This window comes from Gallus gallus, chromosome 3, assembly GCF_016699485.2.
Source record: "Gallus gallus isolate bGalGal1 chromosome 3, bGalGal1.mat.broiler.GRCg7b, whole genome shotgun sequence".
NCBI lineage: Eukaryota > Metazoa > Chordata > Aves > Galliformes > Phasianidae > Gallus > Gallus gallus.
In genome coordinates, this window is record NC_052534.1 from 3,132,797 (window position 1) to 3,151,608 (window position 18,812).

Consider the following 18,812-nt stretch of genomic DNA (forward strand, 5'->3'; position numbering starts at 1 on the left):
GTCTGCATTTTGAAACACTTGACTGGCAATAATACCTGTAATACTTGCAAGTACAGTTAAAATTTTCTTGGCTATCTATAATTTGGTTTACTGCAGCTCTTTTCTTGATACTTCAATGACCTACATTTCAGCAGTTGCATGTAAGACTGTGCTAAATCGTGTGTATCCTTCTGCCAATAACTTGTATTTGTTACGCTCTTTCTTCTGAATGTAATCAGGTTCACCACTAAATATTCTGAAGCGGGGGTCTCCATCAACTTGCTTTGGGATGATTACCCACAGCTTAACAGATTTAACATTGACATTTTAAACAGTATGTAGGTTAACTGACTACTGTTCCATGCATTAACACAATAAGGATGTGGGAAAATAAAAAGTAGTACTATTCTTAAATATATGTACTGTAAGCATTCCCTGTGTCTGTGCTCTAGATGTAAATCAGAATGCATATGGGAAAAGTGAGATGCCTTCTGTAGGAAGTAAACACACACACATTCAAAGTGATGATATGATATAGATCAGTTCTTAATGCAGTTAAGAGTTTTAGGAATGGTTTACAGATTTAAAAAATAAAGACTTTGTTTGCTTTCTTTGAGCTGCCAGTCCCTCCTCGTCTGTCAGATTGCTCAAATTAGTTTTTGTAATAATACCAATTAGAGGAGGTCCTGCTCTGTAAACTGTAGAAGATATTACATAGATAATTCAGCTTATTTGATCTGAAACTTCACATAAAAGCGAGTGAAAGTCCTTATTTACTTTAAAAATGGCTTTCTTCCTGTGAATATTAAAGTCTTACCACTGATTCCTTCTGCTGAATGCAAGATCCTATTGCTGGTACATGACAGAAGCAGGAAGTTCATGTAGCTTTGTAATTTGTTATAGAGCTTTAATGCTGAATTTGTCTACTGGCTATGTAGCTGGAAAAATAATTTTGCTGAGTGAACTGTCTTACAAAGTTGCGTTATTTTGCTAGTTGTAGATACCACTTGCAAGTGAAAAAGGAGCAGAGCCTTTTCCAGTTGGATCATTTCATGCATATGCCAGCACCTGCTTTAACTGTCTGTGGGGGTGTTGACTGGTCACTGCTCATTTACTGTGTGAGAGGCTGGATGGTGGCAGGGAGACTTCTGCTTAGAGGGGAAGGAGGATGAAGCTGGGACAAAGATAGCTGTTTGGATGGTCTGTCTGAAACATCTAGCTTTTATTAATAGTAGTACCTATCAGACTTCATATGCAGTGCGATTTGTTCTCATACGGTGCTTTTCCATTTTGTTTAAGCCAACTTTGAAGGGTATCTTTTCAGTGGATGTCGAGATATTTTTTAAAAGCTGAGTTAATTTGATACATAGCTGATGATTTAACTACTGTCTTAATTTTATTTATTCTTTTTTTACATTCAGTTCATATCGACCAGGCATGTCTTCACCTAAAACATTTGTGCTTAATGTATTACATAGGTGGTAAGAATGACTTTTTTTGTTCAGCTCTGGCCGATGTGTAATCCTCTGCATGTTCTGTTAGACTGTAACACTTGTCACACAGGTGTAATTTCTGTGTAAATAATGTATTGGAAAACTGAATGTTAACATTACACCACTGTTTATGAGAATGTCGCACTGTATGTAAACGTTTCTAATTGGGAAACAAGATAGTGTGTGTGAAGTGGCTGATCAAGTGGCTATACGCTAACTAATTTAACCAGCATATATCTTAAGGGTCAAATGAAAGATGAATTTTACATTTGAATAATTTCAGTGTCTGAAAATGGGTAAATGAACATTTGTGCAGGAGTGCATGTCACTGTGCAGGTCTACTTTGCTATTAAAAACCATGAAATCATGGAAAGTGCTTGGGCAGTGAGCTAATAGATTCTGGAAAACATACTCAGCAATGACCTTGTCATTGTAAAGTGTGAGACAAAGCTCCTGTGTTGGTAGGGTCTGCTAGGAATTTTCACAATAAAAATATAACAAACAGAAGATTTAGCGTATACAGAAATTCAGGAATAGTTTTTAGGGGGATCTAAGTGGAAGCAAAGTAGTCATCAGGGTGAGACTTTAGCATTGCAGTGGTTTGGATTTGTGTATTTTTTTTTTTTTGTTTTGGCTTTCTTTTTTTGGAAGAAGTTTTTAGTTTTACTAATCAAATGAGATACTGATTTGGGGCCAACATAGTTGGAAATTCACTGGAGTAATGCCATTTGGGAAACTCTAGCCAGTTGCTCTTTTCATTGTCTTAAACTCTTATACTGGAGTGTCCACTGTAGAGTTAGAATGCCCTTTAGGGCCTGAATCTGTCTTGAGAAATTGAAAATGGTGCTTTTACAGCTTTTTGATCATGTAGGAGTCAGCATGTCAGTTTATGTTGTATTAAGTGAAACATGTTTCTCTTTGAAAAGGCAGAAAAATAGGTTTACAAATTAAAACAATTATGTCCTTGCTAAATGAGGGAGATAATCGTGTAGAGCCAAAATGATTAGTGATAAATCCATGTGGTGCGGTAAAATGATGTAATATTTGAATGAGGTAATAAGGAGGAGCTAAAGCAGAGGGATGAGAAGACTTTCTATCTCACTGAATGAACAGTAGTGCTAATTAACAGCAGATACCTTTGGCGTGCTGCTGATCCAGTCCAACGTGGCTTATGTATGCAGTTGTTTGCTGCTGTGCTCACTTAAGTCCCCAGCTCTAAGGTTAATGGTGCAGCAGCAATCAGCAATTTGCTAGTGCAGTAATTGTGGGTATTTGAGCGGTTCAATAGTAATGGTTGCATAAAAAGTCTAACAGGAGTGGGGAAAAAAGCCACTGATAAGAGATTAGAGAAAGCTGGTTCAAAGTGATGATGATAACAGTAACCAGCGATGTCTTGTTCTCCCCAGTTACAGTCTTCCTGTCTTTTCTGACTAGGAGTCATCCAACTGGACTTCTGCAGGATGTCTTCTGTAGTTGGCCAGTGGTTTCACTGTATCTTAGATGGAAGCTTCCACTTCTAAAGAAATAGCTTGCTGGGGTTGTATTGTTGGTTTGTTTTTCTGTCTTCTTTCTGAATTTGATATCAGAAGACCGGAAAGAAAAGCCCTTCCAGTCTTTCTCCTTTGCTTTCTTTTACTTGCATGCTCAAATTGGACTTAAAACTTGTGAACTTGAAAGATTTGTTGATCTCCAGCCATCAGAATTTATATCTTAAAGTTCTTTTGATTCATCATAGTAATAGTTTACTTCAGTAGAATGTAATAGTATAGGAATATTTGTTTTGCCACAAACAATTATTGTATTGCTCTTTAATGCTGTTAAGGAACGTTGCTGGTTCATGCTTTATCTGCTCTTGGAACAACCATTACCTATTTCCTAACTCTTTCAAGAACAGTGTTCGCTTTGAACTAGAATCTTTATGAGTTTCTTATGGAGTTTTGTCTTATTTTTGTTTAATGAATGGTTGGATTTTCCTTTGTATTTTAGAAGCTGTTAGTAAACTCAGTCTTCATTCTGTCAGAGATAACAGTTACTTTATCAGTGGTGGATAAAATGTACAGAATTTTGCAACTTCTGGAGTGCTGCTTGAACTGAAGCAATGTTCTTAGGGCTGGGTGGACTTTTGTTGGCTTGCACTTGATGTTGAAGTGTAAGAGCAAGTTGTGAAAGTTGTGTGCGCACCTCATTGCTCTAGGATTGGTTCATTGTTTGGTGTTTCACTTAGCTTGTTCAGGATCAGTTTAATTTGTGTAGAACTGGAGAGAGCATGTGTGCATGCTCTGTGTTGGCGTGTCCTGAAATGACTCATCTAAACTGACCTTTAGTAAGATTCTAAAGATGATAAACTTGTATCATCTTTATTCTGATCAAAATAGCATTTCTATAGCTTATTTATTTATTTATTTTCTGGTGATCTAAAGAATGCAGGTTTTTTTTTTTTTCTGTTAAGAATACCTAAATGGATCTGAAATATGTAAGAATCTCCTTTGCCTGAACTTGAGCTCAGGGAATGATCTTTGGTAAAAATGCAGTTTAGTCTTGAGTTAGTCTTGTAGTAAGGGGTGGAGCTGACAAACATGGAAATGAGCAGCCTTGTAGTTCCTGTGGTCTCTTCTCTCTGCCTCCCTTGTTCTTTGAGTTTATTCTAAGGTTTATTTCCTTCATCCTTTTTTTTTTAATGGCTTGGCATCCTGTGACAATCTATGTTAAAACGCTGTAATAATTCTAGAATGTGTTTTCTTACTGTGAGTAAAACACTTAAAAATCAGCTGTTAAAGCGTGAGAGGAAGGTAATGAAATAATCATTGATTTGCAGATACTTTGCTTCTCTTTTTTAGAACCACTAAATAGATAAAAATATAAAAATTAAAAAAAAAAAAGGAATTGAAAAGGTCAGTTATGGTATTTAGATTGTGATAATAACTTCATGAGTTCTGTTGCCTTTATTTATCTGAAAAATCCACAAGTTCATCTCTGGTGGTATTTTCAACTTCCCCTGAGGGGTTACTTTGCTTTGCTGGTTATTCATGGATTAAATGCAGGACATTATTTCTTAGAAAGGGTAATAATTCTTCGCTCGTTAGTTAAATCTTGGTGAATGCCATAATGATATCTGAAAAGTAGAACCAGGAATTTAGGGAAGCAATTTTAATCTGTAGTATTTGGTCTGTGTGAAAGGTGATTAGCTACTGCATGTTCACTGAAGACATCTAATTGCATCAACATTATCTTAAACTCTTGAGGCAGAATCATCAAATAGTTCTTTATTTTATGCAGTCCTAGAAGTTTGGTAATACAGTATCCCTGATGTTTTCTTTCTTGTTTCAGTTCTGTAGAAAGTGTTCTAAAAACGCTTGTGAAGAGCTGCAGACCGTAAGTGAACTAATTCTTCTGAAGAGGGTATCTTTAATACTACTTTGAATAGGGGAAAGAAAAGTATTTCAAACAAACAAAGCAACCCACCAAACCCTATTAGCTGTTCTTTATCTCTTGTTCTTTTTGTTTGGGTTGGAGTGCAGAGGCTTTTCTGTTTTACTGAGGTTGTGAATGATCAATACTTCAGGTTCCTAGGCTGCTTAAGGTGGAAAACTAAGTGACAGACATGTTTTGTGTTGCAATGTTTAAACAAAGTGCAGGTATCTTAGGCTGTAACTTTTAAAGCTGTATTTTTTTAATAGTGTTGGTTGAAAATCCCTTCATAGCTAGTTAAGCTAGTATATCACTTGATAAGGCCACATTGTTTTTCAGCTTTTTAGCTGTTACATTTGCTAAGAATATGTATGCCTGAACCAGTTTAATTAATCTAGCTAGCAGCTTAAGAGAGCTGCAAAGCTGTAGAGACTTCAAATGATTTCTTTTGATGTCCTTGATCTTATATTGTATTTTGTGAAGGTTAAGTGGAGTACCTATTTATTAGAAGAGTACCTATTTATTGCCACTACCTTAGTGTAAAACTAAGATTTATGACAAATAGCTAAATGAGTTTAAATGTTTAAAGCAAAAACCAAACTATGCCCCCAAGCACCCTTTCTCCCACATTTAAAGCCAAGTCTTTATATTTTGGATGGTTTCCTTGTTTTCAGGTATTTTCCAGAAGATGCCACTGCAGAGATGCTAGATGAATGGCGGCCTTTAATGTGCCCCTTTGATGTCACCATGCAAAAGGCTATTACCTACTTTGAACTATTTCTGCCTACTACCCTTCCTCCTGAACTTCACCATAAGGGTTTCAAGTAAGTGTAACTGAATGTCTAGTGGTATAACGTTCTATTACAAGTGATTGTCTCTTACAGGATGACATTTGAAGTCACTCAAGTAAACCAATTTGTGTGGCATTTCCTTTAAGTATATATATCTTGAATTCATGTTGTAAAGGAATGAGATATATATATATATTTTTTAAAGAGTAGTATGGAAGTAACTGAGTGTATCAGAATAGCTGTATGTATTCAAAAGCACTTGTTCTCTAAACAGTCTTTAAATTTAAAAATTCCCAGGTTTCAGTTTTCATGGTGGAGCAGCATTTGTTTAGAATGCTTTCAGAATTGTTTTTTGTGTTCGAGATGAAACTTACTGGGATCTTCTTATTCAGTTCTTCCTATTTCTGTTTGAGCGTAGAATTACTGGGGACACAAACCTCTGGTGTAGCTTCTGATGTGCTTTCACATAGGCTGTAGTTACAGCTGTTACGAATTTGAGAATGAGGTGGAGGTTTTTCATCTACTATCGAGATGTAGAAATGTGAGTCAGAAGTTTGCTGTAGGAAATCAGTTCAAGAATGAAAAAGCATCTTGTCCTTCAAGTGTTTCTCTATCTGGATCATGTTTAAGGTGGACTTTGAAACAGAAGCAACAATATTGTGTGTTTAGGGATTACATAGGCTGGTTAGGGCAGAACTTATATTTTTGATACAGGATTGGTGAAAACTCCCAAGAAAGGAAATGAATATGTGTAGGTCACTTCAAAAGTAACGCCTCAGTTATTTCCCTGGAAACTACAACAGATACAAGGACCATGCTAACACTATTTGATAGAGCAAATTCTCAGCTACACAGCACTGTTTTTTTCAAAATAGTCACCACCATTAGCTATGTTTTTTTGCCAGCAATGAACAACAGCCTACATCCATGCTCATAAAAATCTGCATGACCATCCAGAACACGGCCTGTCTTTCATGTCACTGTCACCATTTCTGAAACACATGACCCACCCCTCACTGTGCTGACATCCACATTTGGTCTCCATCAATGTTCAGCAAGCATCAGTGAATGTCAGTGGGTGCCATTTTTTTCCACATGGAAGAATTCAGTTCCATACCTTTGCTTCACACATACTTCCATGTCTGATGGCACTCTGTCAGACTGCTCTTCTGCTGCCATCTGTCACACACAAACAACATGGAACAGAATATTGTTTAGAAGGTTCAACTTCTACCTCTGTTCTACCGACATCTGCCTCTGGGCCAATGTAATAACATGTGAAGCGTTACTTTCAGAGCAGCCCTCATTGTTTGTGAATGAATTTAAGCAAGGGACTGGCATGGAGGATTTGCATCCTTGGCTTCAGATGGATTCAGAATAGAAAATAATGACAATTGTAACCATTGGTTAACAGGGAAAAATGTTGGATTTTGAGCTAGAAGGGAATGAAGTGTGATTTGTTTTCATTCAGTTTCATCAGAAATGACAAAACTGAAGTAGATAAGGATCAGAGTTGGAGGTAGGGAGGATACTATCAGAGATGAAGTGACACAAGCATGTCTGTGTTGATTACTTTTTTTTTTGAATGAGTTAGAAGGGCAGGTGAGTTTCTGAGACCACCTGGCAAAATGAGAAATAAATGTCAAGTAGTGAAGGAGTTGCTTTCACAGCATAAAATTACTTTGATTATGTTCTCTTGCAGACTTTGGTTTTCTGAATTTATAGGCCTTTGGGTTTCTGTTCAAAATCTTCCCCAGTGGGAAGGGGTAAGTATTGATTATTCATCTTCACTAGAATAGATCCATTTAAAAATTCCTCCTCTATGTTATGAAGTTAAACAATTATATCTTTAATGGATATTTTTTCTTTCTACTGTTACGAGAAGACAGCTGCCAATGTCATGGCTGTTAGCAAGAATTTATTGGCTGAATAAAAATGACTGCTCTTTGTGCTCTGTGAGCATTATTTAATCACCATCTCAGGCAGCTTTCCTTTACCATGGGAATGCTGGCATTTTCTGAACTGCCTGCGAACATTTACAGTGATGCAAAGAGCTATTGTGATTTCTATAACTTACGATTCTGTGAAATTGCATCTTTATTACTTGTGACATTCTTCACATCTCTAATTTTGAATAGTAATGAGATATCTTTCAATCATAGCTCATGTACAGTCACTCTGTGTTTTATTTTAATTTTTTCACTATCTTTTAACAGTACACTCGTACTGCTGTCCTCAGTGTGTGCAGGTGTACACCTAACGTGGAATGTTTTCCATACCTTTTGAGTTCAACTTTACTACCTCTAAAATTGGTATCCTTATTTTGAAGTGCAAAAGAACTTAAACATAACTTTTGATTTGCAGCCCTTGTCTTGAATTTGTGTTTTGGTCATCAGTTTTTAGTGTGCTTCCCTGCTTGTTCTTGTCTCTATTACCAAAATAATTTTCTCTAGCTGCATTGATGGCAGTGTTCCATTTCTGCTCTACGCTGATTGAGTTCTTTCATAAAATCCATATACTACCTGTATGGCAAAGACTCTCTCAAAAGAGGTGCCTGAAGTACTACTGCAAGTCTTGCTTTCCTGGTGGGGGTGCAAAAATGTTTTTGTTTTGAAAAGGAAAAGTCAGGCTGACAGACTCTGAAATTATTCCAGTTGCTCTGCCGTTATTATGTGCTTCCATGTTTAGAGTCTGTTTTGGTGTTCTTTGCTGCTGGTCATCTTAGATGCCTGATGGAAAGGGACCTTGGTGTACTGTTGGACAGTCAGCTGAATATGAGCCAGCAGTGTGCCCAGGTGGCCAAGAAGGCCAATGGCGTCCTGGCTTGTATCAGGAATGGTGTGGTGAGCAGGACTAGTCATCCTGCCCCTATACTTGGCAGTGGTGAGGCCTCATCTCAAGTACTGTGTTCGTTTTTGGGCACCTCAGTCCAAGAAGGACATGGAGGTACTGGAGCAGGTCCAGAGAAGGGCAATGAGGCTAGTGAAGGGCTTGGAAAATCAGCCCTATGAGGAGAGGCTGAGGGAGCTGGGGCTGTTTAGTTGGGGGAAGAGGAGGCGGAAGGGAGACCTTATTACTCTCTTGCAGTTCCTGAAAGGTGTTTACAGTGAGAGCGGGGTAGATCTCTTCTCACTGGTGACAGGTGACAGGACAAGGGGAAATGGCCTCAAGTTGCACCAAGGTAAGTTTAGATTGGGTAACAGGAAACACTTCTTTACAGAAAGGGTGGTTAAGCACTGGAATAGGCTCCCCAGGGAGGTGGTTGAGTCACCATCCCTGGATGTGTTTAAGAGCTGTTTGGATGTGGTGCTCAGAGATATGATTTAGCGAAGGGTTGTTAGAGTTAGGGTACTATGGTTAGGCTGTGGTTGGACTTGATGATCTTTGAGGTCCTTTCCAACCTGAGTAATTCTATGATTCTATGATTCTTTGATTATTTGTCTTCAAAGAAATCTCCTAGGGGTTAGTTTCTTCTACTGTATGGTGACTGTGATAAGTTGTTGTCATCTTTATTTTAGACACAATAAAGAACTCTGCTCTCCTTGGCCAAGAATAGCATTGGGCTTTATCTTTCAAGTAAAATCATCTGCCCTGTATCTGTCTTCCTTTTTATACACATCTCATGATCAGATATGAACTTAAGAAATGAGAAGAAAAACATCCTCTATACAACACCACCAGCAGCCTAGATGCTTTTGGTGTCACCTGACCTGTGCCTTCCTTGGCTTTACTGCAGTGAAACCTGGCAAATTACCAATGTGCCAGGTTATGTGTGAACATAAGCTCATTGACCATCTGGCTTCTTTCACTAATCTCCTGCCTATATATTCAGAAAAGACTTCTCAGTGTCTGCAGAAAGCTAATTTCCAGAATACCAAGGAGTATAATCTTTGTAACCCATTCCATCTCTGGTAATTTTTGTGTCAGAAGGCTCCTGTATAGGTCATCCTAATTTGAGTTTGGTTTCATCACAGTTAGAGGAAGGCAGTCTTTGTTCAAACAAATGGCAGTTTTCCAAATTTGAACAAGTTTAATTTATCATTGTCTATAGACACTTCTGCATCTTCCTGATGGTTATCCAGAAAAGTACAATTCTGTCTCAACTTTCTGCCAGAAAGATGACAGCCTGTACTCTTAGAACTGTTACTGGGCTTGTTTCTGTCAACTAGTTTAAGAAAAGAATCATCAACATACTTTCGTAAGTAAGCAGCTGTCTGTGGTATTTTTCTCTCTTCAGCTGACTTCTGACAGTTTGCTCAGAAAGCACAACTTTTTTTTTTCCCCCAAAGCTTTTACTTCATGTTTCCTTTTCTGTGTTGTCTACCTTTTAAGGACGGGATCACTATTTTCATCAGACTTGGACGTAGATCATTAGGTACATGTGTTCTGACTATACAGTCCAGTTTACGCCTCTGTCTGCTGCTAGCTTTTTCTCAGCTTGCTTTGGCAGGAGTTGGATGTGCTGTTTGTAGGGAAGCTTCAGAAAGAGTTGCCTTTGAGGTGCATGGGAAGGGTTGTTTCTTTTTTCAGTGAGTATTTTCTTGTATCAAATAAATGTAATACATTTAAGAAATTGTAAAGTTTGTCTCGCTGTTGTGGCAGTTACAACTGTCTTGAATTGAATTTGTGGTTTTCAAAAGCTGTTTCATCCTTCAGGCTTGAAAGGTGACCTGTACTTCTGTGAATCGCTCTGAGTTGGGTAGGATTATTCAAGGCCTTTGCTTTTGACTGTGCTATAGCTTCAAAATACTGGTAGAAACATCAAGGCCTTGGACACCTGACAAGTATTTCCCTACTTGGACAAGCTCATAAAAGGTGTGATGGTTGATTGTTCTTTCTCATGAACAGGATGTAGGAGTTAGACATGCACTCTTCCTCTCTCTTTGTGTAGTCCTTATAACTCCCTGTTCTGAGGGCACTTTTCAGTTCTGTTTTGGACTTAAGAGACAGTCATGACACATACAGTAGACTATCTTCAAAGAGAAGCTGTCTAGTCTGCCAGCTGATGCCTGTGACTTCTACAAGCCACAGATGTGTATAAATCGAAGCTTAAAACATGCCAGCCATCAGCCACAGGCAAGTGCATTTTAAGTAGGATGGCTCCTGTAGAAGCTAAATAGTCCTTCGAGCCATCCTGGTTGAGTTTTCTTTCATGTCTGTATATAGGCTAGTATCCCCTTTGAGCTCACCAAATAATTTCAGTGGTGAGGAAGCACCATTGGATGAACAGACAATTGCTTGTTATGGTGCTCCAGCTTCAAGTACTAATGAATGGCATGGTGTATCACTTACAATCAAGATTGTAAAGAACTTGCGTAATGCAATGGCAACCAAAGTGGGTAGCACAGGCCCTTTTTCTTTGTTGGAAAGTACTATTCTTTTGGATACCTGTGATTTTCTTCCCAAACCTCCAGTGCTCTTCAGAGTCTGTCTTTTTCATTCTTGCATACAGGAGGACAACTAATTTGTATGTTGTCTTCAGAATGTTCAGTAGGACACTTTCCATTAACTGATGCAACTGATCATCTGGACAAAGGCTGTGAAAGTAGAGAACAAGTTTCTGTTAGAGAAGTTGACGAAAATGCCAAGCTAGAGCCTGTTCTGTTGAAAAGAAAAAAAAAATCTCTTTTCCTTTTTTCCTTTGCCTCAGCTGTATTATGATGGGTTTGCTGAGAAATCTATCTTATAGCTATCATCTGCAATTTGTTTCAAACCTTGGCTGCAAAGATGAATAGTCTCTTACACCCAACTGTTTTTTTTTAAAGTGACATTGCTTGAAAGACCCTGAGCCTTAGTAAAGGTGTGGTTCACAAGTCTTCTGTTCTGTGGAAGCTACTCCAAAGGGGAAAACATTTCCAACAAAAGCTAAAGTCTTTATGAAACATATGACATACATGTTAGTTTTTTTGGTCTGTTGTTCATCTACTGTCATTTGGAGTTGCTACAGTAAATAGTTAAAGAAGGTCTAAAATGCTGGCAAATGCATTCTGCCTTTCATGTTAACGCGGAGAGCAGAGCATAGAAAGGGGAAAAGGGTGTGAGTATACCTTCCAGAAGTACTATGAATATATCTCAACTACATAGTAATAATAATAGAAAAATTTCAAGACATAGAAATGCATATTTTGACAGGCTGTGTCTCCCAGAACTTAGATCACAATTAGTACTTCTTTCCTGCTTTGTAAGGGCTCAAAAGAATGAGTTAACCTCCTTCAGGTTGGATTCCTACAGGTGCATTGTGAAATAAAGTTTCAGATGCAGATGTTATAGTGCTATGGCAGCTTTTACTTTGCATCTGTAAAGTAGATTGAAGGGTTTTGTTCACCCTTTATAATCTATTCTAATGAATGCTTCCTTCTTCTACTATTGTTTCAGCATCTAGTAAATCTTTTTGCTCGCTTGGCCACTGACAACATAGGGTACATTGACTGGGATCCATATGTACCAAAGGTAATACTTTTCATTTTATAAAATTATGTTGTTTACTTTCTGTATTAAAGGATGATGGATGTTCCTTTTATGGGTCTTTATACTGCAGAGCCTCAGCTTCTCAAATTAGGTATATTCATGTGAAGACCTAATTTGAGCTATCCTTTTGTAAGAAAAACCTTTGAAAGTTGATACTGCTATCACCTGACTTAAAGCCCAACCAAAGCAACCAAATACCTTTCCATATATAAGTTCTGTCTGAATACATATAATTAGTCCCCTTGGAAATAAATGTTAATGACATTCATTTGATGAATACTGTGTATCACTTTCAAATCTTTTACCTCACGGTTTTTTAAAGATGTTCGTAGCAGTTATGTTGTTTAAAAAATTACTAATTCTTTAGTAATTACCCTCTTGCTGAAGAGAAAATTAAACTATGCAATTTTAATGTGTTTGTGATATAAACACTTCTGAAATTGAAGACTGTTTTCTTGCAAGGTGTTCCTAATACAGATTAAAAGCGGTGATTTATATTTTATCTCAAAGTGTAAAAGCAGAAAATGAGACATAAATACAACCAAATCATTATTCTTCTCTTGGTAGCAGTGGTATTAATTAGTGTTTTCACTAACTTGCGTTAAGCTAAAAATATCAAAGGCTTTTGACTAGTGGTCTGCCTCACTATTCTGTGCTATGATATTTGTAACATACCTTGTGATAATGGGAGGTAAGGAATACAAAAAATGGCATGTATCAAGGTGTTAATGTGTTATATACTTTGTTGATGAGAAATGTGGACGGAATATTTAATAATCAAGATCTCCAGAACAGTACTGCTATTTACATAGTGTTGTTCTAGATCTTAACTTCTTTGAAAGAGTGAGATTTAGCTTTTTCTCCCAAATAACGTGTGTGCGTTTTGACTGGTTGCTCTAAAATCCGTCCTGACCAAGTTGTGGTTTAGCTGTTCTTTTGAATTAACTTCAGCTGTGAAAAGCCTGTGTTTTTCTTTCTTTTTGTTTTGTTTTTAAATAAACTGATAACACTGACATTTTTCAAGTGTGTATTTTTGTGTTTGCATCACAGTACTAAAAAGACTCACTTGAGTCAGGTTTGACTTTCTTTCTCACTGCTGGTCTTTAGCATCTGTGTTGTTATGGTGGTCCCATTTGTAACAAAACATTTTGGAATTTGGTTTTGTTCCCTGATATTTGTTACATTTAAATATCTAACTGTTTATTATCTTTTTATATATCGGTTGCAAACAAGGAAAGATCCATGACTTTCTACATTAGGGTTCTGTAGAAAATGTTACAAATCAAGGTTAATTGCTTCAGTTCCTTTTTGGTGGGGGTAGTTGTGGGGAAATAAGTTATGAAACAACATGAGAGAGATGCATGTGTTTTACTTATTTTGCATGAAATGTAATGGAAATGGTTGGAAAACTATTCATTTTCTCCTACATGTGCCACCTCTTCAGCAGTGTGTGAGGAGAATATGTATTGTCTGAAGTGATTTCAGGCTATGCATATTTAATTTCATTTTTCTCATGCTGCTAACTTGAAAGCTAGACTTCTGAATGTTTCAAGGAGTTAAAGTATTTATGGATTTCTTGTGAAAATATTTTTTCTATCCTCATTTCAGACTTGCCATTTGAAACTATCTGCTCCTAATAGTGTAGCTACTCTGCCCAGAAAATATTTGTTCTAAGCAAACAAAACTTCACAGAAGTGTTTTACCATGGTAGCTTTCTGCGCCGTTCCTATTTCATGGCTGACTTACAGTATGCAACCTTTTTTTCTTCTTCTTTTTTTTTTTTTTTGCAATACAGATTTTTACCAGAATTTTGAGGAGTTTAAATCTTCCGGTGGGAAGTAATCAAGTTGTGGTTCCAAGATTCTTAACAAATGCTTATGATGTAGGACATGCAGTAATGTGGATCACAGCCATGATGGTCAGTAACTTTTTCATGAAGTAAAACGAAAACCATTAATGCAAAGCTTTAAACAAGCACGCATATGAAATATATGTTCTGTTCAGCTCACAGCAGAGGCATGTTTTAGGCTAACTTTTGCCCAAGGATTGCTTAAAGCTAGATTGTTTCACTGTCTGTTTGGAATGTAGTTCAAAGGTTTATTTCATAGCCACTGTCTGTGACATTCTGGAAGTGAGGAGCTAGCTATGAAGGCCACTGTGAATGCATGTCTAAGACCTGCCTACCAATTAAATCATTCATTTTTAGAGAGAACCTCGTCTGATCAGATGGATCTTGGTAGTTAATGCTGAGTTGAGGGTTGCATACTCTGCATATATTTCATTCTGATGTTTTGAAACATGGTTGTGGTAAATGAGAGTACTCTCTTCTTGCACTACTGTGTGTTGTCTTTTCATGTTAACTTAGCCTGCGTAATAAGATTCTGTGCTTTATTTTCCACAGGGTGGGCCAAGTAAACTAGTGCAGAAGCACTTGTCTGGGTTGTTCAATAGCATTGCTTCTTTTTACCATCCTTCAAATAATGGACGTTGGCTGGTGAGTTTTTGCATGTCAGAATGGTAACTTTGTTATAATATCAGCAGAATTGTTGGATCGAATGTGTTGATAGATGCGCCGTGTGCTCTAGTAGTCAGCTTGTCTGTTGCTTGTATGGTATTTTGAGGATTTAATTTTCAGTTTGTCAATGTTGTGATTCAAATTATAATTTTATTGTCAGTCCAGGAGCGCAGAATACCCTTTCATATTGCTGACTTACCATTTCTAAGGTAGCAAAACCTAGTCTTGTTTAACCAAAATGAAAACACATTTTTAATGCTTATCTAGTCTGACAAAGCCTGACTTTTTCATGGTGTAGCTGGTTTAGTCTCATGCTAGAATACTTAAGAATACCCTTGTGATAGCTGGTAAAAAGTACAGATTAAAGTGACAGAATTGGTCTAAGTAGTGTCAAAAGAGCTGACTTGTTCTAGCATAGAATGTTACTTGAGTGTGATTCTGCAGAGAATGCTGTCACGTGTCCTAATTAGTAGTAAGTAATCTTGGTTATTGAGCGCATACCTTGTATGAGTTTCTCATAAATTTTAGGAAATCATAAGACATTGTTTGCAGGATAGTTCTTAGTATTTTGGGAACTGAAGTCTAAGGATAGGAGCTTTGCGTTTTAGAGCTCTTCTGAATTTTCATCTATTGTAGCTGTATAGCTTCAAAATACTTACTGTGTGTTGGTCAGTTAGCACCTCAGGTTCTACTGCTGCTGAGTAACTGACAAGCATTTCTCACATATTTAACAGAACAAACTGATGAAACTACTTCAAAGGTTACCCAGCAGTGTTGTCAGAAGGCTGCATCGTGAGCGCTACAAGAAGCCGACTTGGTTAACTCCTGTGCCTGATAGTCATAAACTTACTGATCAGGATGTTACAGACTTTGTAGAATGCATTATTCAGCCTGTTCTTCTGGCTATGTTTAGTAAAACTGGAAGTCTGGAGGCTGCCCAAGCCCTGCAGAACCTTGCACTGATGCGTCCTGAGTTAGTAATTCCACCCGTACTTGAGAAGTAAGTATGAACTGTGTCAGCCTCCCTATCCTCTTTCCAACAGATAAATACTCAAAAGCACTTACTAGATGACATGCAGTCTCCTTGCTGCAACGAATGCTTCCAGTGAGAGGAGTTGCTAAATTAAACTTAATGAGCACTGCTGAGCAATCAGCTGAGGGGGGGGACATGATTTTTTCTGGGTTTATTTTTTTAAACATCTGTTTAATGGAATATTTCTGGGGGCTCTCTACAGTATGTGTAATATAGGGTAGTCCCTCAGATTGTCTGCATTTCTGTTATCATTTTGTGAGAGATGAGGGTGGGTCAGCTTAAAAAGCAACTTAATAATGTATATTTACCAGCCATGTTGTGCTGCCTTGTCAGCTTTGTCTTAGAGCCAAATATGAATGGTGATACTGCATGTTTGTGTAATGCTTCTGTTTTGTGTCAGGGTACGTGTGTTACAGATTGTTTAAAATTAGTGTCATTGCCTTTGACTTGGTAAGCAAATCACTGAAGTATGTGTCCGTATAAAGTAGTTGGTTTGTATGACTGCTAATGCCTTGATGCTTGAAATTCCAAAGAACTAACTCCTTCCTGTCTTAACTGGAAGCTTGCTTTCTAGTCTCTGCCCTTGTTTCCCCACATGGTCCTTCACACTTAACCAGCTTGTGTTGTAAAACCAGTGGAGAAATGAATTTGTCTTGATAAGAGCCATTCCTGAGTTCCATACCATAGTGACTCAACTGTTTATAAAGTCTTGATTATTCTACTCTTCCGTGAAAATGTTTCAAGCATAACATTTCTAACAGGGACAGCAGTGAACATCAGTATTGGGTATGACTACTGTTTCTATTTCGAGAGCAGACTGAATGTCTGCTCTGTAGATAAAACTATCACTGATAAGTTTGCCTGGGCTGCAATTATGAATTCATTTTGTTGAGAAGATGTAGGTCCCTCATGCTTTGAGTGATGAAGGGCAGGGGTAGCACTATGACTCCTGTTTGAACTGTAGGTTATTGACAGCTGTACAAAGTGTTACACAGTTTGCTGAGAAGTACCTACTGTAAAAAAAAAAAAAATTAGAAATGCTGGTAACTTAACAGATTTTAAATTAAAAAATAAAATTATAAATGGATTTCAATTTCTCTGTTCATAGGCAGTTGAGGCAAATTTTCATGCGTGCCACGCAAACCTTACACTTTCACATACACAATTTGCATTAGTTTATGTAGATGCTGCTGGCAGTAGAATGGTGAGAGTTCTGTAGTTAAGGACTGCCTACTCATTACTAAACCACTTGCAGGGATTGGTCCTCAAAAGCTGAAACAAGTAGTATGTAATAGCACTGAATCTAGGAGTCCACAAAGTTACTAATTTCCACTTTGCAACTGCTAACAAATTACCTGATCCTGAAATTTTGAAAGAAACAGTTTTTAATATAGAAATGTTAAGTCCATTGGAAAAAGATTATCAAAAGTACGTATTGATTACCTTAATCTTCTTTTCTTGCAGAAGCTGTGTACCCTTTTTGTAAAAAATGACACAAACAATTCACTTTTTTCTTTGTTTGCATTGTAAACAGTGTGATTTTCCTAATGTGATTGCTCTTACACCCTATAGAACATATCCTGCACTTGAGACGTTGACAGAACCTCATCAGCTCACGGCTACTTTAAGCTGTGTAATCGGAGTAGCTCGTAGTCTGGTATCTGGTGGGAAGTGGTTTCCTGAAGGTCCAACACACATGCTACCTCTACTGATGAGAGCTTTGCCTGGAGTGGATCCAAATGACTTCAGCAAGTGCATGGTGAGTATACCAGTCTTACCTCTTCTTAGAATGTACTTAACAAAAGCTTTCAGATTGAGCTAATTAGCTACGTTTGTATGAATGCAAATAAAACTTGTATGTCCAGAAATTCTTAGCATGGTTTTGTTGCTGGCACAACTCTGCTTGCAAAGACATGATAATAAAAGCTTCTAACTTTTATTATGCCTTTGGCTTGTTGGACACTGCCAAGTTAATCTTTAACACCAGATTGTGATAAGTATTGTTCTGATTTTTTTGGGCAGCTCTAAAAATAGATGTTCCAAATTTGATAGCAAATACAGAAAGCCTTTTATTTATTGCTAGGTTTCATTAAGTTAGGTCCCAGAAGCCTGTGTCTTGAGGGCTTCATTTTCCTTGACTATTCAAACAGTTTAAACATCAGCCTTTTTAACTTCAGTATCCAACAGAAAAATGTTATTTTACCAGAAATTAGTTTTCTTTGTGTAGTTGCAACTTCAATTAGTTTTTAACCCGAAATCAGAAATAGTTGGTGATCTTTCAGACTGAAAGAATTGATCTGTAGAATTTTTTTAATGTAATGATTTGTTTTAGCTGCCATACTTTAATTGGGAAAGCTTTTTAACATGTAGAATACAGCATTTATTAAAGAGCTGTTTGCAACTCTCAACAGATTACATTCCAGTTTATTGCAACGTTTTCTACTTTGGTGCCTTTAGTAGATTGTTCATCCATGTTGCAAGAAAGGGATGATCTTTCAGAGGTAAGAGCACTGTGCAGTTGTAAAAATGAAACCATAACTTACAGACTTCAGTGTAATTTCTAGCAATCTAATTGTCTTCATAAGTGTAATGTGTTTGCTGTAATCTCTTTTTATGGGTATAAGCTGCATTAAAAAAAATGCACAAACTTATTTTTTTTATTGTTGCATTTGCTTCTAGTCAGTGTGGTGGAGCTGGAATCAGTGTTGTTTTATGATATACACTTATCATTTCTAGTTCAAAAACAGTCCAGCTTAGAGCAGTTTGAAGGGTAACTAGTTGGTTGTCTGGGGGAATCTGGGAGGAATTGGTCAGGAAGGAATTTGTTACTGAAAACTTAAGTGTAAAAGAAAGAATGGGATGTTTCTTCTGTTTGTATTTGTTTTTCAGTAAGCTGATACTCTCTTGTGCCTTTAAGGGCTGTTAATGACTGTGGGAAGCTATTTCAAAATATTTGTACCTCTCTGAAGTGTTCCTGTAGTTAGGTTTCTATTTTCTGATTAGGATGCTATTGCTATCGCTTCAGATCCTTCTTAATTGCTTCTGTTTAAGAGATACTAAGAGATTAAGAACATTATTAGATAGTGAGCACCATCTCCCTTTTCTGTTTTAACTTTGCTGCCACT

At 37.3% G+C, this 18,812-nt stretch overlaps 1 protein-coding gene across 4 annotated transcripts in view; it reads left to right on the forward strand.

Annotated features, from left to right (window-relative positions):
• The window catches only part of PSME4 (proteasome activator subunit 4), a 64,870-nt gene that overhangs the window by 7,064 nt on the left and 38,994 nt on the right, over positions 1 to 18,812 (forward strand). For 2 of the 4 annotated variants that reach the window (XR_006938645.1, XM_040696990.2), the window contains exons 4-13: positions 1,401 to 1,460; positions 4,800 to 4,844; positions 5,555 to 5,704; positions 7,374 to 7,437; positions 12,047 to 12,121; positions 13,935 to 14,057; positions 14,541 to 14,633; positions 15,389 to 15,654; positions 17,260 to 17,446; positions 18,099 to 18,188. Coding sequence is in view for 3 of the 4 variants with exons in the window: in XM_040696990.2 (XP_040552924.1) it covers positions 1,401 to 1,460; positions 4,800 to 4,844; positions 5,555 to 5,704; positions 7,374 to 7,437; positions 12,047 to 12,121; positions 13,935 to 14,057; positions 14,541 to 14,633; positions 15,389 to 15,654; positions 17,260 to 17,446; positions 18,099 to 18,188 (1,153 nt within the window). In the remaining variant the exon portion in view is untranslated. The remainder of the gene's footprint in view (positions 1 to 1,400; positions 1,461 to 4,799; positions 4,845 to 5,554; positions 5,705 to 7,373; positions 7,438 to 12,046; positions 12,122 to 13,934; positions 14,058 to 14,540; positions 14,634 to 15,388; positions 15,655 to 17,259; positions 17,447 to 18,098; positions 18,189 to 18,812) is intronic. The other 2 variants (XM_015283354.4, NM_001006393.3) reach the window with 1 other exon arrangement.